The sequence below is a fragment of the Conger conger genome, chromosome 6 (assembly GCF_963514075.1).
Source record: "Conger conger chromosome 6, fConCon1.1, whole genome shotgun sequence".
Classification (NCBI taxonomy): Eukaryota; Metazoa; Chordata; class Actinopteri; order Anguilliformes; family Congridae; genus Conger; species Conger conger.
The window spans coordinates 41,752,176-41,779,625 of NC_083765.1; the positions used below are offsets into that span (position 1 = coordinate 41,752,176).

The 27,450-nt window shown below is 41.9% G+C and overlaps 1 protein-coding gene across 1 annotated transcript in view; it reads right to left on the reverse strand.

Moving 5' to 3' along the window:
* The window catches only part of tll1 (tolloid-like 1), a 73,987-nt gene extending 47,347 nt beyond the window's left edge, over positions 1 to 26,640 (reverse strand). Inside the window, exons 1-2 of the mRNA XM_061245874.1 lie at positions 26,469 to 26,640; positions 1,652 to 1,762 (exon numbers count right to left, since the gene is read on the reverse strand). Coding sequence (XP_061101858.1) covers positions 1,652 to 1,762; positions 26,469 to 26,613 — 256 coding nt within the window. The 5' untranslated portion in view covers positions 26,614 to 26,640. The remainder of the gene's footprint in view (positions 1 to 1,651; positions 1,763 to 26,468) is intronic.
* Positions 26,641 to 27,450: the final 810 nt, after the last annotated feature.

Below are 27,450 nucleotides of genomic sequence, written 5' to 3' on the forward strand. Positions count from 1 at the left end.
GTGTTCTGTTTTGGCTGGAAAGCCACAGGGTGTACTACCTACATGAGGGCTGGCGCTAATTTAGCAGTGTGCTCCCTAACAACTTGGCAAACTAAGGCACATGTTTCAAACTACAATCCTGTGTTTGCAGCACCGGCTGTTTTTTAATGTGAATGATGGCAAAGAATCCACACACCTTTCAAGACTTCAACTGGGTGCTGATTGAAACGGAAACTGCAACCCTCTGTGAAATTTAGTTTCACACCCCAGAACTTGGACTTCAGTACTACAAGAGTAGTCCAGAACTTGGACTCAAGTCTGACTCAAGTGTCAATAAATGTTACTTGTAACTTGACTCAAGTTACTTGAGACTTGGCTTGGACTTGGAGGTTTATTGACTTGGACTTTAACTTGAACTTGGACTTTCTAGTGGTCAGACCTCAAATGTTAAAAATGAACATTGCGTAACAATAATGCACTGGAAAATCTTGACAACTAGAATTTACCTATGTAGGCTAAAAGAAGTTAGAAAAATATGGAGACAATAGACAATAGTATGCTTCACTGTAAGATTTGCAGGGTTATGGTCAATTCAACTTTAAATCACTCTATTCAGGAAATGCACTGAACTGAAATTGCCCATAACTTTCTATGAAGAATTAATGCATTAATTCATTTAGTGAAATTAAATTATATTTTCTCAATTGAACTTGAGCTGAAATGGAACTGACTGCAAGTCTGAGGTATAATAAAATGATTTCTGAAATCATTTGAGTTTTGAGTTTGGCCTCAAACAAGCACCTGTGCTTTGAGCTGTGTTTTGGAGGATGGTAAATGCATTCAGAGGTGCTTTACAAGGTGGAGAGGAAGTATGGTGTACTGACAACAGGAGTTCTACCGTGATTGGCTGACTCAGCCAGTAAGTGAGGTGTGAAATACTGCGCTTCCTCCTTATTGATGTCGAGCATGGTTCCCTGGCATCCAGCCAAAGCCTCCTGCCCCCCTCCATCTCTCTCTCTCTCATTTTTTTCTACTTTCCTCCTTTCCTTTCCGAAGGAATGGAATGTCATGAGCAACAGGAAGACCAGGAACAAACAAGACCATGGAAGCCAGGCCGGAGGCAGGGCCAGTACCTGCTTAAGGAATTTCAGAGAGGCCTGGCTGCTCTTAGGAAAGAGAAACTACCGCTAGTCTGCTGTTCACGTCAATATTATTATTCATCAATTTTAGCTCATCTTTTTACAGGGTGACTTCATTGTGAATACATCTTCAGTGGCTAGAAACAACTTCACTTCAAATGGTAAAAAATACAGCTTAGGTCTTTGGTAATGGAGATGAGATTATTACAGCAGACTTTGGCACCCAATATCAGACATTGACCATTAATAATGAGGGATAGGTCACACAGAGCCTTACACAAAATTAATATTGAAGAGAAGCTGAATTACACATTCTGTAGTTACATTCACCATACTAGATTACTAGTAGTGTGACAAAAACTCCTCATATTGCATTTTTTACTCATTTTAATTAAATAATTTTTACAGAGCTATGAAACACTGACAGTGACAAAGGATGCGCAAAATGTTATTTTTATGTACCACATACAAAATAATAAAAACGCAAAAAGACACCTTTGATATTGACAGAAGAAAACACTTCACTGACTTACCCGAAGTGTGTCCTTGTCTTTCATGTGTGTGCTGAGTGAGGTCTATTGTTCTGTCAATTTGAAACATTTTCAAATCTTCTTCATCTAAGGCGATATCTCCCCAAAAGACAGCTAAAAAGAAGATATCAACATTAGTTTCATGTACAGCAGAACACACAACACTGGTCTAAAGTTTCTTAATTATTTGTTACCTCATTAAAGAAGAAAATAATTTTTTAATAAGTTTCAATAAATGCAATGCCCAGATTTGTAAGACAGAGACCATTAATATTTGATAAATTGCTCATGATGACATGACTTGGAACTAACTGGTTCCTGTTTGATACAAAAAGTGCATGGACAGCAGCAGTCAGGTGAATTTGCACTTACCTTTGCAAGCTCAAAACCATATAACATGCAGGTTAATGTGTCATTATAATGCCCGTATCTTTCAAAATGTACCCTGAAAGATAGGTACACAGCCGTTTCCCTAACCTCAAGCTCCCATGGCTCATTCCAAACTATGTTTCCATGTCTACGAGATGTTGGTGAAATGCCTGATGAGAATTCAATTGCAATGCCAAATGAGAACACATCATTATTTATCTGAGCAAGACAGAATCGTACACACATAAGCTTTATGCTCAATAACAACATATACATTCAATGAAATTTGGTAACTTTAAGTACTGTAAATCACAGCATATCCAGACAACAACCAACTTCCAGACTACACAGGCTGCGTTCAAACACTCTCAACATGACAAATAATTATTGTACCCTTCAAATGAAATTGATATCTGAGATACCATTTGAGAAAATGTGCAAAGATTTGGGAAAAAGTGCGTACGATTGTCATGCTGAAGGTTTATCCAGTCACTTGCATGTTTAATCCCCAGTCAGTGTAGCGCATTACAGTGATGGTTAAAGGGGCTTGCTCTGCCAATGCTTGAGGGATGGATTAACATGAAATCAGAATTTATTGAAAAAATATTTTATCATTGCATGTTTATGGGACATCAACAGGATGAAGTAAACAAACAAAAAACCTTTGGTTCAGAATGTGAAGACAATTATATGTCTTCCAAAAATGTTGTGCATTTGTGGGCTTTAAATTCATAATAGGCATTTTCATAAGTGATGAAAAACAAAAATCCACAGTCTCATTCTGCAATGACCGCAGTCAATCCCACAAATTAGATCAATATTAAATATCTCACAAGGTCCATTCATCTCTGCAGAGCGTGAACCGCCGGGTTTTAAATTCTGCCTCGGGAGATTAAAGCCTCCAGGATTCTTGTGCCAAGTTAAAGACACCGTAACCTTGAATTTCAACAATAAACAATGCAACATCTGCACCGCAGTCCCTGTCTGTAATTGTGTTCAGGCACTCCCTTAATTAAGGAATGAGCGCACATATCGCAACAACAGGGGTCCCTGGCCGGCAGCCTGCCTCTTAACCCCGTGCGTGCCGGGCTGCGTGTTAGCGCGCAGGATTTCCTGTCTTCGTGGGGGCTACCGGCCGCAGCCGCGGCGGTGAATGGAGCAGGCACGTTCTCCAATGACAGGCACGCCATTGATTTTGGAGATCCAGTAAATCCATTGTTATAAATAGAGAGGCTTTCTGCAGAAAAGCAGCAGTTCACCTTAGTCTCATGCAGCAGGAGAGATGCAAGGAGACTGATTTAGAGCCACAACTGATCCTGCAGACTCCTATACCTGAGATAATTCAAATCTCACGGACAAAGATATTTAGATAAAGACAAAGACAAGGATATATCACCCTCAATCGTGATTTGAAAAAAATATTACATTTCATTACATGACATTAAAGGCATTTAGCAGATGCTCTTATCCAGAGCAATGTACAATGAAGTGCAAATCGAATACAGGGACAAGTACGTTCATGACCCTAGAGGAACGTGTAGTTCCTGGCATGATTACATAGATACAATTAGAACCCTTGAAGAGTAAGATATACTTTTTTGAACCCTGTGGGGTAATTTGCCCTCTGTATTTCATCTATCCTAGATATTTAGGAGCAGTGGGCAGCCACATTGCAGTGCCCTGGGACCAACTCCAGTTCTGAGGCGAGTTTCTTGGTCAAGGGCAACGGCAGGAGTGTACAGTACCTAAGCTGACATGCATGGCTTTTGGTGTGGGAGGAAACCAGAGAACCTGGAGAAAACCCATATTGACAAGGGGAAAACATTTAAAATCCACACAGAGACAGCCAAGGCTGAAACCCAGAAAGCAGTTCTGGTGAGGAAACAGAGCTAAATACTGCAGCACCACACTGGCCACTGTCTTTCTGTTGAGCTGTTTGAGTTAGCGCTTTATTCGGTGGTCACGAACGCGGCAGGAAAGTACAGTGTTTGGGTAAGTATAATGCCACCAATTAGACTGGTCGTAGTGGAGGGTTTGTGGTGTTTGGTTTGGCCTGTAGGCACGACCATTTCCTGTTATTTCAGCATCCCAGCATGCTGCGCTGTGACCTCAGCTCTCAGCTGAAGACCACCTGAGTGATAAGGGCATCGGACAGCTCACAAGTACACAGTGATACCACAAAAACAACTAGGCTTTGAAACAGCTGGTAGCTGGTTGACCAGTTCACACCAGCTCCACGCTCAACATGGTTTGACCAGCTCAAGCTATGTTTTGAAACAGCTGGTAGCTGGTCATTTCAAGCTGGTCATAGCTGGATTTTACAGCAGGGATGTTCAGTGTTGACCTCAGTTGTGCATGAGAGTATTTTGCAAGGCATATGTGACAAAGTGCTCAACATGACAATTTTCATTTGCTATGTCCCAAACATTGTGGTGCCCTGAAACAGGGGAGGGGGGGTTACATATAAAAAGTGCTGTAATTACAACATGGTTAAACAGAATGTCCTTTAATAAAAGAATCTGCACTTTAACTACATTTGAATTGTTTGATTACAAATTTGAGGAGTACAGAGTCAAATCAAGGTAAACTAGAGCAAAATAAGTCAAGTTGCAGTTTACATCCCTGTCTGTCCAGCGACAACTAACTTCGAAAATTGATGAATCCACAACAAGTAGGGCTTAATGTATTATTTATCTCATTAAAAATACAATTTGCTGATTCTGATTGCTTTGTCATTAGTGTTACCTACAATGTAAACAACATTAAATGCTGAATAAAATTTTCACAACCTGAATATTTAGTTAAAGGCAGAGTAGTCGCTAGTGCGGAGAGATAAAAATATGTCTTTGTCCCAGACATTATGGAGCTCACAGTACTCAGAAATGAAGTAGTAATCTATCCAGACATTTCAACTCTCATACTGAGATTAAACTAGTATTAAAAATCAAGACATTGGAGATCTTTCTAGAGCTCTTTGCTGTATTGGTTGAGCAGGTAACCAAGTTTTTAATGATTACTGTTTTCAGTACACCTGACAGCCAAGCTTTCCGACCCATGTGTCATTACATTCATCCCGTTTTTATCCATTTATCATCAGTGAGATTATTAGTGGGTTCATGATCTGATGAGGTCAATATCTTTAGACATGGGGGCGACATTGGCTAAGGCGGTAAGAGCCGTCAGGGCCCTGAGCAGGACACCTAACCCCCAATTGCTCCTGACGAGCTGGTTGGTGCCTTGAATGGCAGCCAATCGTCGTTGGTGTGTGAGTGTGTGTATGAATGGGTGAATTAGAGACATCAATTGTACAGTGCTTTGGATAAAGGCACTACACAAATGCCAACACACTGCATTAAAAATAGAAGTGAACTCCTGGGAAGCACGATCGCAGTATCTCAGATATATTTAATCATAGCCTGACCTTTTAAATGAAATATACACATAAAATCTGATTCCCATCCGCACCTCCAGCATGGCAAACGTAAATAACAACCTTTTTCTTTGTAAATGATCTACTTTCTACATTCACATTTGTTCTCCGCTGCAATAGAAATGCACAGCTCTATTTTTGTTCAGTAGTATGGTACAGGGAAATGAGGCTAGTGCAGCCAGAGAATTCAGTCCACGTCCTACAACCACTAAACGCCACACCACTCAAATCCACAGACAGGATCTCTCTTCCCACAGCTTCTAGAGCTATTTCCTGAAATTGTTTAACTGACAATTATCGCACAACACACGTATGTTTTTGCAGTATGTTAGTGCCATGAAATTATTTAACATTTTTTGGCAACGTTAATCAGATCTCAAAACATCCCTTGGGTAAAATGTGTCATCAGGCACAATGTGCCACAAATCAACAGTCTATGAAGGGCTGATTGGTAGACAGTAAATGCTTGAACAGTATGGCCATTGTCCAATGAAAAGCATTCCCTGGGTTTTTTTTCCTTACAGAAATCCCTTGGTGCCTCTTGCTGGAAGCTCTTAATCAATGACATTTCATATAAATAGCCACGATATACCATAGCTCTGTAATATCTTGGCTGCTTATGTGGAAATACAAGCGAGTGAGCAAGAGTTAAGTTTGACGTTTTTATATTGATTATTGTGTATTATAAATGGATTCACAATACTTGTCCTTGTCACATGCCTTCATACTTGCCCGTAAACAACGAAGCTATAATTATTAATAGACATGTTTGCAGAATAAAACATATTAGTATGAATGAATGGATGGCTATATGAGGGCATTTCAACTGTAGGAACCGTGGGAACAAAACATAAAAACTCATCTGATCACCACAAAATCCAGGAAGTTGTTGTTTTTGCCAAGCAGTGGGAAGATGAGGTTGGAGTATGGAGTATGTCTAATTTGAAATATTATAGAGGTCATGCAGCTTCTTCAGTCTTCTTTTAATCATACGTTTCCCATCATTCTCCACAGGCTTCATTTTCCGCAGACATTTAAGTGCTATAATTTCTCAGTGGAAAACAAAGTGTTCAGATGACTCACCTAGGGATTTCATACATGCGCACGAACCCGGCAAACAATGTCAGTTTGTTTGATCTTTAATTTATCTCCCCCCACCACCCTACATGCTTTTCACAGCCTATGACTCAGGACTTCAGATCCAGTATCTGTGAGCTAACATTTTAACACCAATAGCAAAGTAAACCAATTTGAAAGACATCAAATTGTATAACCCTTTTTACATAGAGTATTTTTTGCATTGCATAGATTTCTCTAATCTTGAGGTAAATAACGCCCCAGCGTGTTTTATAAACAGTTTGTATTTCCGCTGTATTGCACCATGAGAATCATGCCTAAGTTTACCTTTCGCTCGTAAACAACAGAACCTTTGAACGTGGTCATAAACCACGCAGGAAAATCTACTTCTGCTGCCTCATCTGTGGCTCAATGTAACGACGTCACGGAAGACCTTTATTTATTGTCCGCTTGGGCGGCGATCGCAAGGGCCTTTCAGAGTAAAACTGTGACAGACAGCTTTCCCCCGCAGCACCCAGTCGTCCTGCAGCTGCGAGTAAAGGCGCAGATGGCCGAAATGTTCTGACGCTCAAAATAGCTTCTTTCACAGTAGGTCAAGGTTGTAAACGCATGCACGTTTCGTTGTTAAACACGCATTATCCGATTAAACCTTTTGCATGATTTTATCCGCATTCCCAAATGTAGGCTAAAAGCTCCCTGCTGTGAAAACAAGCCATGCCAACATGAGCTGATCCAGTTTGTCAAAAACTACTCTCGCCGGGTATGAGCTGCCAAGGTAGTCATTACGCTGGTCTCGCTGGGTATGAGCTGCCAAGTTAGTCATTACACTGGTCTTGCTGGGTATGAGCTGCCAAGTTAGTCATTACACTGGTCTTGCTGGGTATGAGCTGCCAAGTTATTCATTACGCTGGTCTCGCTGGGTATGAGCTGCCAAGTTAGTCATTACGCTGGTCTCGCTGGGTATGAGCTGGTCAACCAGCATGACCAAGTTAGTCATTATGCTGGTCTAGCTGGGTATGAGCTGGTCAACCAGCATGACCAAGCTGGTCATAAAGTTGGTCTAGCTAGGTATGAGCTGGTCAACCAAAATGACCAAGCTGGTCAAAAAGCCGGTCTAGCTGGGAATGAGCTGGTCAACCAGCAAGGCCAAGTTAGTCATTATGCTGGTCTAGCTGGGTATGAGCTGGTCAAGCAGCATAGCCAAGCTGATCATAAAGCTGGTCTAGCTGGGTATGTACTGCTCTAATAGCTAGCGCTGGTAGCCTGTCTGAAAAACTGTTTCAGCAGGGCTACCATCCATCCCATGGTCTATAAAATAATATTTAATCCAAACAAATGTAGCCATTAACTGGGCTCTGGGGAGGATAGTGGTGAAAATCCCACCTGCTTTGTTTAATCGCATCGTAGACATAGGAAATTTCACCGCCGCCCGCCAAACGCCAAAGCTTCCATCCTCCATTACTCATCCTCCTGTCCTCACATCAGCCGGTCGGCAGTCACGAGGAGAGCGACATTCAGAGCACTGGGCTTTTTCCCCCACAGCTGAAGCAGTTAATTACGCGGTGCGGGGCCAGCACGAAATACGCAGGACGGGCAGCTGTAGCCCCGCTCTCTGGAGCAGTTCCTACTTGCTGACACATACCCCTCTGCCGTGACCTGCGTTGCGTTCGCCAGGCCAGTGTTTACGCTGCGAAGTCACAAGGCGAGGTAGCAAATGACAACTTTAACCCCCACACACACACACACCGCACACACACTTAAGCCTGATTTATACTTCTGCGTCAAATCTACGCAGAGGCTACGGCATAGCGGTGTTCTCTATGCCGTAGGCTATGCAGAGTCTACGACGCGTAGTTACATTTCTGGGGAGGTGCGCGTCAGGCTACGGCTTAGCCTCTGCGTAGATTAGACGCAGAAGTATAAATCAGGCTTAAGTCAGGACTGCTTTGCCTGTCCCTTGACAATATTCCAAACCCACACAATACAAGGATTATATTTAAGATTTAACTGGGTTGTACATAGATGTTTGGAGATTTAGTGGACTGGACTGAGTTCAGTTGCAAAGATTACACTGCATGCATTTGTGGGCTATGTTCCATTGCTGAAAACAGCTTTGTTGTTGTCTGTAGATAATGCCTGCATGCCAGAGCTTATATGATCAGCTGTTTCTGCGGGACCATGTAACAGCGTGATTAGGATGTTCAAAAATATTGAAAAGGATATACTGTATATACTGATACATGTCTTGGGTAATATAAGAAGCGAGACCACATGTTTGGCATCTAAACTGAAGGAAGACATGAATAATAATCCCATGGATCAACCCTATAAACGTTCATAAAATCTGCAGTGAATTGCTCTGTAAGTATCTCTAAGCATCAGTGGCTGTAGTACTTATTTTTTGATGGTAATCTGACCTGTGGTGTGGTGTTCTCATGCATAAAACACATCAGCGTCTGTAGTGTGTATTTACTGACGGGAGTCTGGCCTGAGTGTGGTGTTCTCACACCTAAAACACATCACCGTCTATAGTATTTATTTACTGACGGGAGTCTGGCCTGAGTGTGGTGTTCTCACACCTAAAACACATCACCGTCTGTAGTATTTATTTACTGACGGGAGTCTGGCCTGAGTGTGGTGTTCTCACACCTAAAACACATCACCGTCTGTAGTATTTATTTACTGACGGGAGTCTGGCCTGAGTGTGGTGTTCTCACACCTAAATCACAGTATGTAAGGGGCGTACTCTGTGCCACCTTCAACAGTGGCTGGCTCCCGCTACGCGGCGGTAAGGATTTCTAGCGGGAACACCACTCCAGCGTGCCAAAGAGGAAGGAAGGCAATCACAGAAAAGGGAAGACGCACAAACCCAAAGTAAACAAACGTTTGAAAAAGAAAAAAAAGAGACGGCTTTGTTAACGTAGCACTCAGACAACACAATCCCTGTTATTCCAGACAAAGTGCTGCTGCACTTGACACCCCACTGGGTTCCCGTTTCTTTTATTTTTTGTGAAAAATATGCAAAGTTCTCCCTTTATTACAAGTGCCATCCTACAATATGGACAGTAGGTTCCAGAATCATATTTACTGGCTTGAATTTAACCTAAAGGTTAATAACTACCCTGGTGCAAAATCCAGCTATGACCAGCTTGAAATTAGCTCAAGATGGATTTTACAACAGGGTAAACATCATTATTTTTATTCAAGCTTCATTTATATGCATTTGTAGATATTTACCAAACTCAGTTGTGTCAGATTACAGTTGAGCATGTGTCCATGGAATGCAGAGCACTGGTTGAATGGGAGACACTGTTTCAACATGTCGTTAAATAATTAGATTACTGGAGCATTATATCACTGTCCATTTTCACAGAGTTCAACATGCAGACCTTGTTTTGGTTTTGTTTTTTTGTAATTTATAGATATTCCATGAAGGCTGAGTGATGTATCTTATTTTAAGGAGCTCACTCATATTTCTAAATCCCAGTTTGAACATCAATAGGCCATTAACGCCTTTAACCCCAAAACATTTCCCTTGGTTCACCGTAGCTACGACAACAACAAAACCAGCCCTCCAGACCTGACATACAGAACAGCTGTAAATACTGCAAGCAGAGCTGGGTGGAATTCAATCCTCTTACTCCCGCAAGTTGAAACATGAAGGGCGATCAACCCATTATTTAAGGTTCAATCTCAGACGAATCCTCTGGGCATAGTGCTGGAAGCTGCAGACCGCACGGTTCTACCGTTCCAGCATAAATTATTGTTTATTCCATTAAGAAAATGTTTTGCACTGGATAGTTTTTGAATTGTCTTTTTCCATAGATTCCCCTGAGTCAAGCAAATGCCTAACTGTCCTTAACTCAAGATGTTGAGATGTAGAATCAGGTTTAGTAGATAAGCAGAATAAGAATCAAGGATTGAGATTCTCATTCTTATTCTGGGCTAAAGCAAAATGCACCCACTCCGCCAACCTTGTTATGAGCCTTAGATCATGGGCTCCCAATTTTATCCAAAATGAGGGCTGTTGTGGGTGCAGTAATTAACTAATAATGATAGCCCTTGTTTGGAGTCAGGTGTGTTAGTGAGCAGTCAGCTGAGTGCTAGTGCAGTTTCATTGCAGTACACAGAAAACATTACAGCAAATTGGCATTTTAACTGTACGGCTTTCTGCAGTAAGTACCGTGCATTTAAGACAATGAACCACAAAGTAGCTCAAACTGAAAGCTCTTACTTTGAAATGGTGGGCCAGCAGTATGCGTGTGTGTGCGTGTGTGTCCATGCTGCCACTCAACTGTTGGAATCTTTTAGACAATGCGTTCTTCCACTGGATTCATGCATTGTTTAATTTTCATGCCCAGCTTTAAATCTGGGAGACAGACCGCGGCGTTACTGTAATTCCAGCGCGCACTACGGGTTATTGCTTATTTATTAATATGCATAATCGGAGGATGTGATAGAAGTGCTGAGCCGCGCACTCCCCGGCCCTCCGTATATCCAAAACAAACATTCCCTCCTGTCGGCTTTCTGCTGAGCGAGGAATTTTGAGAAATATCTAGGAAGCACCCTGTCAAGACGCTCCGCTCCTGGAAAATCCTGTTTAATATAATCCCGCGGCCGGGGCTCTGGCGGAGCTCCTGTTTTCCGTTCTGGAGCCCGGTACTTTGTCACGGAAGACAATGTTAAAGCTTTACTTCAACAAGCACGGTCAACACCACACAGGGGGAGACACAGCCAGTCTCGGTTTGAATGAAAACATTATTATCATTAAAATCATGAAGGGTGGCTAAAGCTTTTTCTGTCACTGCGGGAAATGAATCGTGAAAACATATGGAGTGTGCTGACTGACATTTCTTCAGAAATGGAGAAAGTCGTTACTTTTCATAAAACACGATGAAGAGCCTGTGTGTTCAGTGTCAACCATATTTGAAGACTACGGCACATGCATGGAATATTTTCAGTAGCTGAATATGAGTGATTGTCCAAGATCGGCTCTGGCATACACACCACACACAACCAACATGGAAAAAACTTCAGCAAGTTGCATTGGTGAGCACTGAGCTATTTCAATTAAATCAACTCAAGTTTTCTGATTTTGTAAGATTGATCCCCAGCAGACATTCCGGAAAATGCAATGCTTATGGCTTCTGCACTTTGTTGTTTGACTCCATGTTTTTTGTACTAGTACTGTCATTTTCATTTAATCACATTGGTAGTGTCTGTTGTTATCAGCGCCTCTTTTACAGAAGGAGAAAGAAAAAAACGTGATGACTTCGGAAAACCAAAGTGCACACATCAGTTCACTGAAAGCCATAGCACGCTCAACACCAGCATTTACCACCGAGAAGTAATCACACAAAGGAACTTCATCTGTGCTGAATGTAAAGTCAAACGCTCTGACATCAGGAAGTGAAATGGTGTGCGATACAGCCAGGCGAAGCCCGCTCCCCCATTGTTTGTTTAGCTTTGTGTACATTTTTTTATGAAAACAGTTATTTGTAGGAAGTATGAATGAAGGAGAGTGTGTGACATTTCCAGCCAGCGGCAGGATGCAGACGACCAGGAAGAGATAACTTAGTCAATGGTGAGTGCCTGCTCCAGTGCTGCGGTGCTTGGCATGGCCCTGCACTCTATACGCTCCGGGAAACCGCATTACAAAAGGTTGGAAATGTGCGTTCTGCTCTCTAATAGAAGAGGAGATAGTATCAGATAAGCACACGGCCAAATATTCTCATTATGTTTTTCCAAACAATAACACGAACAGGAATACCTGGCACTCTGGCCACTTCCACAAGGTCGAGGTTTGGAACTTCCACTAGCCGACGGCCGAAGGGGCACTGGCGGGTTCGACTGGGAGAAAACGGCGGGGTCCCGCCAACACGACGGCCCCGCAGTGAAAACACAGACACAGTAGTGGCTGAGCAGAACAATACCCTCACTGGTGGGACAAGTCGCACAATGCAAGTGGAGATTCCCACTTCAACATATTGGACATTTCTCAATTTGGAATATTGCCTTAACTCTATCATTACTGTGTATATGTAAGTGCATAACAGATTTAAAGAGACCATCAGTGAGATTCAGCTCTTAATTGACCTGCCTGGTAAAATAAAGGTAAAATAAATAAATAATAATAACAATAATTTTCTTACAGAAGCTGGAATATGAACCAATACTGAGCTAAATATTCAGGACTACTTCTCTGACATGCTACTGCATATGGGACGTGTTTGTGAATCACTGAGAAAAAAATAGTAGTACCAAAAAACAACAGGCTTTGACGCTCAATGCTTTGGTTCCTAATGGGATCTGATACCGAAGCTGATTGCATTTAATTGTGAATGTTTTAATTAATGATGCACTATTGTTCTTGTGTTTTGACTAATGTCTTATCTATTGTTTGTCTACTGTTTATCTCATCATTGCAATCTTGTGTTTTGTAAATAGTGTCTGTTCAACTTGGCACTCTTGAAAAAGAGGGCTTTGATCCCTCAATGTGTTTCTGGGTACTATAAAAAGAATAATGAGTAAACAAACTATTGGTCTGATCTCAGGAACACAGCTGTAAGCAATACTAGGGAATGTACTCAGCCCTTGATAAAGAGTAGTCTACTGGGTTACTGTGACTTCTATGTTGCAATAAAAAAATTAAAAAAATGGCAAACTAATAATCCTACGGATCCGACCTTAGAAGATGGCAAGACATTTTTGTGGTCTGTAAGCTTGCATTTTAACCCCATAAGTAAAGCTAGATGCACGGGCTGAGGCAAAAAACTCTGTTGTTGAAATAAAAGCGACAACCCTTTCTAGCTCTGTACGCTCAAATAAATGCTTTTTAAAAACCAAGTTCAAATCAACACAGTGGTCTCTGGCAGGAAGTCGACATCAGATGTGTCCAAGGAAGCTAAACAGTGCTGGAACTGAACGGGAGGCAGGTGACCACCACGCTTCGAACAGCTCCAGGGTCCCATTCTACACCCCAACATGGACCCATCTCTTCAGGAACTAGAATCTAAAAACAAACTGTCAATCAATCACCCGAGTCTACACCATTAGCTGAACACACCCGTCAATCAGAGCACACATCCTGCGGTTACTCACAGTGAACTGCTGTGATTGGTCGGGCATGTTTTACCATTGGAGGTGCTCTAAAACACTGCTCTAAGAGTGGTCTGAATTATATCTATTTTGATCTGTGTGCTGTAGCTCATTTGTAAGAGTTATTATAGAGTACACTCAATGAATCCTTTGGGAACGTATTTAGTTTTATCCTTATCCTTATTTTCCCATTGGAGATGAGCACCTGTTTGTATATCTATCTCCTCTTACATGTATTGGCAGTTGGGGAGAGAATAAGAGCTTGGGAATGGCTTCTGGATCAGGAGGGGTGCTTCAATCTGCATCTGACTTTCCTCCAGACTAAATCATGTTTATGGAAAGAACAATATTTATCCTCGCTGGAGCCCATAAGCTCTCCAACATATTCTTTCAGTTCTTCAAACCTGCCACGGAGCTGTTTTTTTATGTGTAAGTGCTTCCTGAACTGACTGGCTCAAGTGTGTCCAAAGATCTGTACGCTGATCAGTTACCTGTTTGTGTACGGGTGTTTAAATTGAGACTCCATGCAGCGACCCATCGAAAGAGCCCTCTGTACACACACAAGACACTTTATATATTTGATAAGGCTGGCCTTCTGCAGAGCGAACCAATGTGACCTCACTCAGTTGAACCATGTAAACATGTTGGGCAATCTAGTGAATGCATCATTTAATATGATCATCTGAAGCAGACCATAATATTATGGCCTCGTCGACTAACCTTCCTGTGATTACCTCTGGAAATAAAAACATGTTATTTTGACCTATTTTCCCTTTAACCCTTTTACTACATATATATAAATACATTTCTGTCAAGATAAAGGTGTGTGTGTGAACTTAAAAAAGCATTATTTTAATATGCAGGGTTAAAGAAAATCACAGCAACCTGAATTTCTGACATTTACTTTTTGTTCTTCTTTTAGTAGAGAAAATGCAATTGCTACGCTAAATCAGATGGCATGTGTGCATTTGTATGTTTGGGAGGAGAGGTTTCTATTTCAATAACCTAATACAAACCAGCTGTACAATATTTATACACACTATAGGCTCCTCAAATCAGAGGAAGAAATATATCTAAAATATATGTATGAAATTTAGCCTGCAGACAAATTGCATGTCGAAGAACAGAGAAGTTTCTGATATATTCTGACCATTGTCACTTGCCTGGGAGGTTCTGATTGGTTGACCTGAGTGGCTAATGAAATCAAAGGAACCATGTGAGCTCACAAAGCCACAGCCCAATGGCTTGTCTCACAGACATTAGAGCATGCTGAATTTTCCCAACAAGAAACACTGTGCATACTGTGGGAACAACTGCAACTGCCACAACTGAAGCTGGTGGAAAACTGTCTGGTTGTGTAGTGTCCTGCAACTTAAAATCTCTTCTGATTTCTTCAAGCCTTGCAGCTTTACAGTGACATAAACAATAGGTGGAAAATACAAGTCCTCCCCTGTATTTTGTTCCAATCACCTGAATTTGCTAATTAGCACAATTCTTCTGCCAGGAGGTAGAACTAAAAAATGACACTAGCTGGAGTTCATGAGTGGAAGACACACATTGCAGAACCCATACTTTCTGAACACGGGAATCTCACCTCTGAAAAAACCTTCTGAGCACAGACACCCACAGCCTGGGGAATCTCTGTGTTTCCAGGAGGTTTGTGTTCACACAGCTCATTATGCAAGGTTAATGCCAATGTGGTACTGTTGAAGATCATCCAAATCATATTAATATACTCTACTTGTACTTGTGGAAGATATTTTTCATGCACTGCACACACACACACACACACACACACATTTAAAGAAGCACACGCCCAACATGCTATGCTTCTCAAACCATGGAAAAGGTTCAGATGTCGACTTGAGCATTTCAATGAGACAAGTACAGCCACTGACACAGTCAATGCCACCCTGCTCAAGACCAAGACCATCGACAGGCTTTCCGAGATAAACCCGTGCCAGTACTGTGTGACTGTGGGAACTGAGCTGCAACCAAGACGAGTCTGGGCTCCAGGCTGCGATGGTGACCCTTTGAAACCAAAGCTGCCAGCAATAATTAATGTGCGATAAGCACAACTCAGCTGGCACAGTGTAGTTCCAGTGTACGGCCTGTGATTCTTGGGGCAGGTCCATGGCAGCAACTTTCAGGCCAGGTATGAGAGACCTCCCACCTCGTGGAAGTCCAGCAAAAACAAAATGATTAAATTGCACATGATTGTTCATTGATGCCCGTGTGATACCCCTGCTTTCCTTGCCTTCCCTGGCCATGACTCCCTGGTCCATGGGCTGGCTTGTGAGCCAAACCGACAGAATCCCCCTTGGAAGATCATGCAGGAGTCATTCAGCAACAGTAGGGGGCAGTATAGAAGACTCTGGCTAAAAGGAAATGCAAGTAATGCAAATTCCCAATATTTACCCACTTGACCACCCCCGTGAAATACTTCCATTAGCACCCTTTTGGTTGATGAATAAAATTGTGAGGAACATCTGAGCTGGGCCTAATTACAAGTACACTCAAAGGAAAATAACAAATGTACCCACTGGTGAGTAAGGCATGCCTTTATGAGACCAAAGCAGACCGAGGGAATATATGTACCACACCACAGCTGCATTTGGATGAAAGATGTTTTGTGTGTTGTGCTTGCCAGGCAAACATGCAGAAAAGGGACTAACCAGAAGGACATAAATGGTGGAATTACAGCTGACTGAAATGCCATTGGCAGAAATTCAATCAACATTTGTCCTTAACTTAGAATATCAATTAGAAGCAAAAATTATTTTTCTCTTGCTTGCGACATGCGTTTCTCATAAGGTTGCTTGAAGTTTCAAAAATGGTGTCTCTTTCCAAATAACTAGTAACAGTTATGATCACATGCTTTTCATATACATTTTAAATATAATTTGTTTAAGCCTTTTTTTTAACGCGAGTATGTTAGGAGGCAGTCCCTTCAGTGATTTCCCAAATGATCTATTTGCATTCCCCAGCTTCCAATTGATTACAGTACAAGCACAGAACTGTAAATAATGATAATGTTTAAGTGCACGGATTTCTCTTGCTAGTTTGAAAGTGCAGAACCGGTTTGTGTCCCCGTTTGAGTATCCCTGGTGCATCCTGCTACGGACAGGCTAGAGGTGGTTTCCCATCAAAGTGAGAACTCCCATCAAACAGACAGAGTAAGTCATTTTTATTGTTTTATGGGAATTCACTTTGAGGGCGGGGGTGGAGAGATGCCTGTCATCGAAATACTGGCATAATTTTGTAATGCTCACGAGTAGCTGGCATCTTGGTAAACCCCATTTTTGCGCAAACCAAAACTCTTTGGTTGGTTTTGTGTTCCCGCTGGATGTCACAGATGTTTGTCTGATTTCATAATATGATAACTCAGTGTTTCTCAACTCCAGTCCTCGGGATCCACTTGCCAGAAGTTATCTGTTGTAACCAGGAACTTATACACCTGATTTATTTGGTGGTTTATTCGGTTAAGTCATTAAATCAGTCCCGAGGACCGGAGTTGAGAAACACTGGCCTAACTGACGCATACATTTTTGTTCCTCTTGTACCATCTCGCGTCACGTTGCCAAAACAAGGCCCGTCTATGAAACGACTGTTACACAATGCCTTCGAGACGCAGAGGAACCATAAAGTTTTGAGGAAGGGAGGAAGGAGAAAAGTGACAGGGGTCTCCACACAGTGGAGTGACATCCGTCAGTCCAGATCATTGTTCAGATAGCATCAAACAACATCAAAGCTCTGCCCTAATTTGCATGGATACTGCAGTGAAACCACCGCTATGAATGGGGTGAAGAACTGTAAGAGTCCCATAATGCCCCAGGCCTTCACTGGTCTTTTGGAGGGAACTATGGAGCCCAATTTGCTCGTTTCGGTGAAGAAAACAACGTTTCAAATGTCAAGTACTACTTTGAGTGATCCCCCCAGCCTTTGACGAAATAGCACTCACCACACACAAGGGTAATCTTGAAGTTTGTTTGACCAATGCCAGTAAAGGGTTTATAAAGGCTTTTAACGTGTATGTCCTCTGAAAAGACATCAAAATTAATTAGTGCCGTCCACTAATTAATTAGCAGTCAATTAGGAGTTAAATACACAAGGACACAACTAGGAAAAGATAAGACGTGTTAAACAAAGCGGAAAATGCTTGAAGAGGATGTACATGATCCTCAAATACTGTTACTGCTCCGAATCTCGTGGCAAGAAAATGTTTGGTTGACTTGGGTTCAGCGGTAAACCCGCACTGCAGAATGGTGTCGGTTACTGCAATGTGTCTGGAAGCCCTTAATCAAGAGGAACATGGTAAGCCCACAACCAGATGTGTTTTCAGTCAGTCAGTTCCGATTAACATGATCTGAAATTCGAAACTGATGTTTCTCCCCTTTTAAAATAATTTTGGGTCAAAGGGCACATGCTTCCTTTACAATTCACTGTAAATTCTAACACAAAGGTTTAAACTAAAGTGAACATTTCACAGCCTAACACTAAACATGCCATGTGGATGGATGCCATGGTTGACTATGGGGCTTTTTGGCAGCTGAGCATACACACTGGGTACCTAAATGGGAAGGAATGAATTGAAATGAAAAAATATCTTATTCTATGCAGCTCAGAAAAAAAAATCTGTCCCTGGAGAGTAATTAGTTCAGTGTGAAGACATTTTAGAATTCAAAAGTGCTGTCCAAAAGAGTATGAAATCAATTGAGAAGCATCAATTGTACAGTGCTTTGGATAAAGGCACTATATAAATTCCAACCATTTACCATTTACCATTTACCATTCACCATCTACCATCTTCCATTTATAGCGACCACTGGGGTTTGTGAGCTTCTGGCAGAATGGCAATCCCTGGAAGAGCCAAGGGTTCTCCATCTTAAGTCCCTCCCACCTTAAATATCATTGGCCACATTTCAGTGTCTGTCACTGTCCTGCTGAAACAGGAAATAAGCACCTGTTTACCACATCAAGGTAACTGCCCAGTACCAGCTACTGGCAGCACATGGGTCTTTGTCTTTGGACATTGTCTATGGAGATGTCATATATTGTATGACATCTCCTACCCTGCTGTTAAATCCAGCTATGACAAGCTCGAAATTACTAGCTACTAGCTGTTTCAAAACATAGCTTCAGCTGGTCAAACCATTTGCATGGTGAGCTGGTCTGAGCTGGTCAACCAGTTACCAGCTGAACCTAGCTTGAGCTGTTTCATTCAGCAGGGAACTGTTATCAAAATGCTTACAGTGCACACTGTTGAAAACTTTGGTACAGAATGTCTCATATTTTGAAAGTACCTGGAAAGTAATGAAATATCCTGGCAGCAGTGGTCGCACTACTGAAAGGGCACAGGTGTCTCCTTTCAATCAGCCTTTTGGTTTAACATTTAAAAAGAGGAGTTTGCAGTGCACCTGCAGATACACTCAGAGAAGCCCATTGTTTTAAGGGTACTGAAATCTAACCTCGGCACTAGTCCTCCATCGATCACGCAGTGCTGCCCTCAGGTCTACATCTCAGAGGAATATCTGCCATTTCCAGTGCAGTTCGTGGCAGTGTACTGTATCTGATCCATGAAATGTGTATAAAGTTCACGTGCGGAGAGGAAATAATTATGGAACATCCTAGCGTTAAATTACAACTCATCAGTTGCCTCCAGTGCTTTGTTCTGGAAAGCCAGATATTTCCCACAACCGTCACATATAACCTAAATAACAGCTATCATTACTAAACAACTGAATGTTAAAATTACAGTCAGCCCTCTCTCACACGTGCAGAACAGAATTTTTTATGGTGAGACGAGAAGGATTAAACTCGCCCTATAAGAGACGCAACGCGTTGTCACACCTTGTTTTTTGCACTTCTAGGTAAAAAATAAACAGCGACAATTTATAAAAAAGTTTAAAATGCGCGTTGATGACACATAACCCTGCAAAGCAAGTCGGCAAAAAAAAAAAACTGGTCGTGTGCTTTGCTGACATTTAGGCGCCATAGCAACAGTCTCTTTCATCTTCCAAAGGTTACATGCTGTCAGATTAAAGGGCTGATTTTACTCAAACCCTCCATTCACATAAGTCATGTGCTGAGCTATAAATGGACTAGCTTGTTGGCATGAGAGATCTGAAACATTTTTTTAAACTCCCATTAGGTCAAAAATATTTGGGTAGACTATTACTGAATGAACCGTATATTTATTCATTTATTTTATACTTGCAAATGCATTCCATTCATATATTAGGCATGTGTGTACAATGTCTGTGTAAAAAGAGCCCCAATGACTCATTATCATCTGGCACGATATAGTAGGCTTGTGCAATATTAATGATATGATTTTCATTTCTGAACTTGGTCAAGTTTGACTCAGTACTCAGGAATGTATCTTTGACACTACTTTTCTTTGGCCTGGAGGCATATGGCAATGGAGGGTATCACCCAGTTTCAAGTTTTCCATAAAAAACTGAAATCAAGAGTCCATTCACTCTCCCTCCATGAGAGAGAGGGGGAAAGAGAGAGACAGACAGAGAGAGAGGGGGAGGAGAGAGAGTGAGCAAGAGAGTTTCTGACATTAGAGTCTGACATTTGTGTTAAATAAAATGGAGATTTCTGCATTGTGTTCATCACTTGGTAATCAGCAAACAGACCAAACTGCATGGTGAGGAACAACATATTACAATTTTATGTAAATGATTAGAATACATAAGGGAAGTTTGGGTATTATAGTCTGCCACTGCGGAGAGGGCACTGTATGTGACGACTGCGCCATATCATATGTGTGTGTGTGTTTGTGTGTGTATATGTGTGTTTGTGTGTGTGCGTGTGCATGTGTGTGTGTGTGCATGTGTACGTCTGTATGTGTGTGTCTGCATATGTGTGTGTTATGTCTGTGTGCGTGTCTGTGTGTGCACGTATCTGTGTGTGTGTGTGTGTGTGTGTGTGTGTGTGTATTTGTGTCTGTGTGTGTGTGCGTGTGTGTGTGTGTGTGTTTGTTTGTTTGTGATGTCCTAAAAGTGATCGGGCAGATGATCACGTGACGCTGGTGCTTTGCAGTGGCGGATTCCACTTGGGGATTATCACCCTCCTAATGAGAAACAATAATAATGAGATTCTGCTCTGAGCCAATAAATCGATAGCACCCATTACTGAGAGCCTGGGCCTCGGGTTTCAGATATCATTTGAAATTCAGATGAGCTCCTCCCTCCCTCTGAAGGCTGTACGAGCCAGTGTGCTGACACAGCTTAACACAGAAATATTTAGATTGCGCTAAATTGGGACCCCTCTCTCCCCACTGTGAAAAGAGCACCAATCGATTTGTCAATTATGTACTGATTTAGAAAAGTAAGCAGTTTACCATCGTACTAAACGTCCGTTAAATTAAGGTGCTGTTAACATTCAGCATAACCTTCTGAATGAGAACAGCACATCGTTCATACACGGAATTATATCATTTTAACATATTAAGGAATTAATTGAAAACCATTGCTGAATGAAATGAGCAAGACAGGGGTCTACAAACTTCACCTATGTCCACTAACAGCTAACTTGCCTACTATTGAGCTTAAAACTGGTATGCAACCTTGTATACTCGATAGTATGAAAGTAAGCTGCTTTGGATATGACCCTAGTCCTTGAGAGAAGCAGGGTCATTTGTTTTTCCCATACCTTAAAATTACAACGGGCAAAGGTACATGACTGGGACCTAGAAGGTTGGTGGTTCAAGGCCTGGCGTAGCCATGATGAGGGCACAGATGTTGGGACCTTCAGCAAGGCCCTTAACCCAACATTGTACCACGGGGGATTGTCCCCTGGCGAGTCTAATCTACTGTAAGTTGCTTTGGATAAAAGTGCCAGCGAAATAATTGTTTAAAGAAGGCCTTAGGAATGTAAAGTCACATCTCAGCAGTGAGGCCAGGTAGATGGTAGTCTGAGAGAACTCCACCTGTTTTTGCATATGAAATGTCATAATAATACTCCCCCCCCCCCCCCTAGAGATATCAATTTTTCTGTAATATCACTTTCACTGTCTCTGTCCCGCCGTATCTCTCTCTCTCTGAGCGTATGTGCGTGTTTGTGTGTGTGTGCATTTGTGAGAGTGAGTGTGCCTTACTATCATCAGCCCTTAACTTTGGCCATAAATCACTGTTTTGCCACAGTGATTTCAGTGCTAGCTCAGCTGATTGGGTCACAGTGGGTGTGCAGACAGTGTCCACTGCAAACATTGACTGACATTAATATGAATATCTGCAATTCAGCATATTTTGATAGACAAAATGGATATCCAGGCTTCACAATATGCTCCAAAATAAAGCCTTCAAAACAATGGTTGGTTTTTGGTTGCTTTTTAAATGAGTCAAATTCCTTTATTAGTTAGAGTGGAATAATGTTAGTACTAGGCTCTTTCTCCCTTACCAGGGTAGGATATTTTCCATAACCTCACTGACCCACCTGAAAAATGTTTTCTGGTGCGAGAATGCACTATTAAGCTCCATAATTGTACCAGTCATCTCACTTGGGAAGTAATGTTAGGCTAAGGTAATTGTCACCAATTGTCACCAGCTTGACGCTTGAAAAAATATGTTTAATTATTTGCAGACAGCTGGTGTTTGTATTCACATTGTAAATGTATGTATACAGGTATAAAATTTGTGTAGGTGTATTCTTTTTGCATACATTATTCTTTGTATGAATATATAAGATATTATAAGAACATAAAACTTCCTCTGTCTACGCTAAATGTGGTGTGGCCAATATAACAGGTGGTGAGGCCTATCATCTAAATAAAGTGAAAACAAACAAAGTCAGGTGTAGTTATGCAGACAGAAGAAGGAGACTGGGCTTCAAATCATATAATTAAGTAGGCAGAAAATGACAGTGCCGGTGAGGTTGTGTTAAGTCAAATGACCGGTTGCTGTTCAATATGCAAGGGTTGTGGTGACAGCGTGGGTTTAGGAGCAGACCTGAATCCCGCAGGAACAATCTTTTAATCTAGCGCTTCCTTACTAAAGAAAGCCATCTTTACTACGCACTCAGAATGCCCGTATCATCCATCCACGCTCTCTGCCAAAGGAGCAATCAGAAAATAATTGGCTGACCTTCAAGGTGCATCTTTGACTAACTTGCTGCCTTAAAATCCCAAGCATTCTCCTACCAGACGCCAACCCTGGTCGTGAGCAGAGGTCTGTAGGCTCAAAACCCAGACAGGACACTATATGTACTGCATATTGTATATATTACATTGTGTAGGCATTTGGCAATTAAGCAAGATAACATGTGCATTCTTCGTACACAGAACTGAATTTTACAGCTGAATATTCACAAGTACTCTAGGGTAGAACAGCGCTACTATGGCTGAGAATAAAACCCACAACTTCAAGTCATAAGTCCAGTTCACTAACCACCATGCTACACTGTCAAACTCAGACCACCAGCGCTAACTAAATGCAGTTACTTTATTTAGTCCCTTTCATGCTTCTCTTTTAATGCAATAATTGTCTCTTTTTTGACAAATGTGAAACATCTTGCATTTGATGACTGCAGTCCATCCATCCATCCATCCATTATCTTAACCCACTTATCCTGAACAGGGTCACAGGGGGGGCTGGAGCCTATCCCAGCATACATTGGCAAAAGGCAGGAATACACCCTGGACAGGTCGCCAGTCCATCACAGGGCACACACACCATTCACTCACACACTCATACCTATGGGCAATTTAGACTCTCCAATCAGCCTAACTTGCATGTCTTTGGACTGTGGGAGGAAACCGGAGTACCCGGAGGAAACCCACGCAGACACGGAGAGAACATGCAAACTCCACACAGAGAGGCCCCGGCCGACGGGGATTCGAACCCAGGACCTCCTTGCTGTGAGGCGGCAGTGCTACCCACTGCACCATCCGTGCCGCCATGACTGCAGTCTGAAAAGGAAATCACATATGGATTCATATTTATCTGAATGCGATTAGAATTATATCTGTAAGAAGTCTGAGTTGGACTTCACTGGCATGGGATGTGAACGAAGAGCCTCTGGAACATTCTTCCTGTTCCCAACATTCAACCGAGAGGTAACAACCCATAATAAGTGTCACTAAACACCCCGTGGCATAGCTGGTCGTCAGGGGGGATGGAACACTGAGTTCAAGAATGAGGTATCGTTCTAAAATGCACAGATTCCTAACATGAATGTGTATCGCAAATTAAGATCATTTTGCAGCAAGACTTATAACCATCAAATCAGGCACCTGAAGTGACTGGGAATGATTCACAGCCCAACTGACGAAGAGACTTGTGTAAATGCTGGTAGAGCCAAGGACTTCAGGAATACTTCACCATCGACATCACTAAGGTTTCTTAGTGCACATTACGTTCTGTGAGGTTTCACATTCAATTATGCTTAATGAGAGCACCAGAATTTGAAAAAACTAAACATGCAGCAGGACCTGTTTCATCTGCCACACATATATACAACATATTACTAATTTGTACCTTTTTTCCTTGGAGACCATACTCATTTGCACCCAAAGAGAACCTCCACTGTCACTTTATTGAGTGTGAAAGAACTGAGCAATCTGGAGATTTTCTGAATTTGAATGTTGAAAAATGAAATTTCGCAACATGTCTGCCTAAGTGTAACAGTGGGGAAATGTCAAACTCCAAATGGAATATTACAACCAAAAGCATACTGTGCGCACTTACTTAAGGGTGCCCCACCTGCTTATAATGCATATATAAATAAATGCATTTAAAATTTAAAGAAAAAACATATATAGTGTGTGTGTGTGAGAGAGAGAGAGAGAGAGAGAGAGAGAGAGAGAGAGAGAGAGAGAGAGTGAGGGTGAGGCAGAGGGAGTGGGAGACATAGGGAGGGAGACAGAGATAGAGAGAGAGAGAGAGAGAGAGAGAGAGAGAGAGAGAGAGAGAGAGAGAGGCTATATATAGACTGCATGCATAGACAGTATGATGTGTCACTGAGGAAGATGAAATGATGCTGTGGGGTTAGTGTTCACCAGCTTTGTTAGATCAAAGATGGGAAGGATTTGACACAACTTAATGTCACAGTGCAGAGCAGCCTTTGTCTGCCTGTTTACCTTACACCACAATAAATATTTTACAAGCTCTGCTGTAGCTAAAGCCGGCTGATTTCTGAGGTCAAACATCTCAAATTCCACAGCAGGTCCTGGCAAGTAACTGGCACACAACATTACAAATCAGATAAGTTTATATGCGACAGAACATGGACCAGTACAGTAGCTATCAACAACTACATCACCTCGTGGCCCAGTTGTCATTTAGAGTGGTTGATAAAAACCCACTTTAAAGCACGACAATGACACTGTGGATCAAAATGGCACAGTAGCATCCGTTCATCAATTTGCAAAAAAAAGATAATTGATTGAGAAATGTAATTGCATTCAGGTTTACTTATATGGTGAAAAATGTGTATAAATTCTGATTGGATGCATGTGTGGTCATATTAAGTGATAAATCTAGCTGCAGTGTGGCTACATATTGTAGGCAAAGTATTTATTACGGTACAATGAAAAACATACACGGAATCAATGAATCAGTGAGCCAATGATAACGCAGAGACATCTGAGGATTCCCCTAAGGAGTTTTAATTCAGTTCTTCGCATAAACGAGACAATATCTCGCTATTAATCAGCGATGTGTGAAGGAGACAGGCGACCTGACGACCCACCACAAGCCAGCCAAAACGAGTGTCGTTGTTTCAGTAACCGCAAATGGAGCCTGGCCAGACGATTCTAAACTACCCACTCACAAAAAAGCTCCACATTGCTCTACAGAGGTGAGCGCATAAGCAAATGATTTCTAATCAACTTCCCTAAAACACCGAACAGTTTTATTTGGGTTATAGACCATGTGTGCACTTCCTAATCAAAACATAGACTACTCCACGAGGAGTTAGTTGGCACGACCGCATCTCTCATAAACTATACTAATTCCGCAAACGAGTTAATTATACATAACCTTAACGTGCACTATATAAAGAATGAATCCAGTGGGACACGTATAAAAATAACGCATGTAAATTAGTACTTTCACTAGCTGGTTTGCGTCGAACGAATTTTCTACCAAAATTAATACTTTGTGTGTGTCTACTCATGACTGAAGTAGGTAAGAGTGATGGCCAAAGGAAAACAAAACAGTTAGATAACACGGTAGCCAATTAAACTATCCATCCATCTATACCGAGTTTTCCTGCAATTGTGTGTAGCTACGTGTTTCAAAAATGTGTCTTATCGCAACCAGAGTTGGTGAGTTGCGCGCCGCTGTTAAAACTGGTCAAGCAGTTCTACGGACGTGTGACAGCAAACCGCACGTGGCCTCGTTAGTGGCTTACCGGGGAACCTCGGCTGGGTCAGGATAGATTTAGCTACAAGGAGACCGTCTGCTGTCCAAGGTGTGTGGTCCAGCACCACTAAGACCGCTGTCACAGTCATTACCCGCGGCTAATAACGCAGCTAAATCACTAGAAAGGACATTTCAGGCCAATGTAGGCTACGTACATTATGTTTATCACCAGTTTGGCTGTGCATACTCTAGCTGATATCGTTTCGCCAGGTAGCGACGGTTGATGCAGACACTTAGTATAAACTGACTAGAAGGTAGGTTAAATCATTTTTGTTTACAAAAACACAATTTTGTCAACTTAATGACTGTAAACGGTCTCTCTCTCTCTCTCTCTCTCTCTCTCTCTCTCTCTCTCTATGCGTGTGCGCGCGTGTGAGGTTTAATTAAAACAACAAAAAATAAATAAACCTGGGACTGTCTATATTTACTCTGAAGCAGCAAATAATTAAAAGTTAATTCAATGTATTCTACTTACCAGCTTTGCATGGGTCTTTGTAGTCGATTGTTTCCACTCTGTCCTCTTCGTAATAATCATAACTGTCTTCATAATCTAAGATATTGCGCATTGTCACTTTCCCACATAAAGTCAATCCAGCAAGTAAAATTGTGATCCAATGCATTTTAGGTGTCAATGCCGAATGGATGCACACCAGGCGAAGTTACAAATGAATGAAAAAGTACCTCTGCCACTTTGAGGAAATGCGCTTTCCTCCGAAAAGTCTCGACGGTGTTGGTAAATGGAATTTAGAGGGTCATCGCGAAGGCTCTTTCGCTCTGAGCGTAGCCTATATCACTTCACCGATGACAGCGTTTAGTAAGTTTTCTGGCGTTGCAGCAATCCTCTGCGCTCAATGATTTGCGCTCCGCTACGATCCGTGTATCCAGTGAACTGTTTTCTTGACGAGGCAAAATCCCCGGGTGCAACCCCTGTTGGGAAAATAAAAGATCCAACGTAGCATTAGAAAAAAATAAAAACTGGTCGCTGGAAGTACAACAGGACGTAAATGTTTAAAACAACACTGTGGGATCGGAGCTTCTGATGACACGCAAAGCGCGGCAGGGCAGAGCGCCAGTAGCTGCTGGCACTTTTTTGCTAACTTACTAAAATTCTATAGGCACCCCTTCGCCGTGAGCATCCTGCTTACTTATTCATACAATCGGGGTCAGGATCCGGAACGCCTCTGATGTAGTCTCAAGATAACAGAATCTGTAACTTCACACAAGCCGTGCGAAACAGTGACGACCGACCTACAACTGCGGGACAACCTCCACTACAAGGGGAAAACTATACTTCTGATCCCAAACAATTGAACTCCTTTAAGCTTTGTCATTGTGGTTGGTATGTCTTAAGGAAGAGGAGAAAACAAGAAGGCGACATCTGGACAGGCGCATTGAAAGACATTTCTAAGAATATTACTTTCATTAAAGCCTACTGTTCCATCGTATTCTTAAAATAT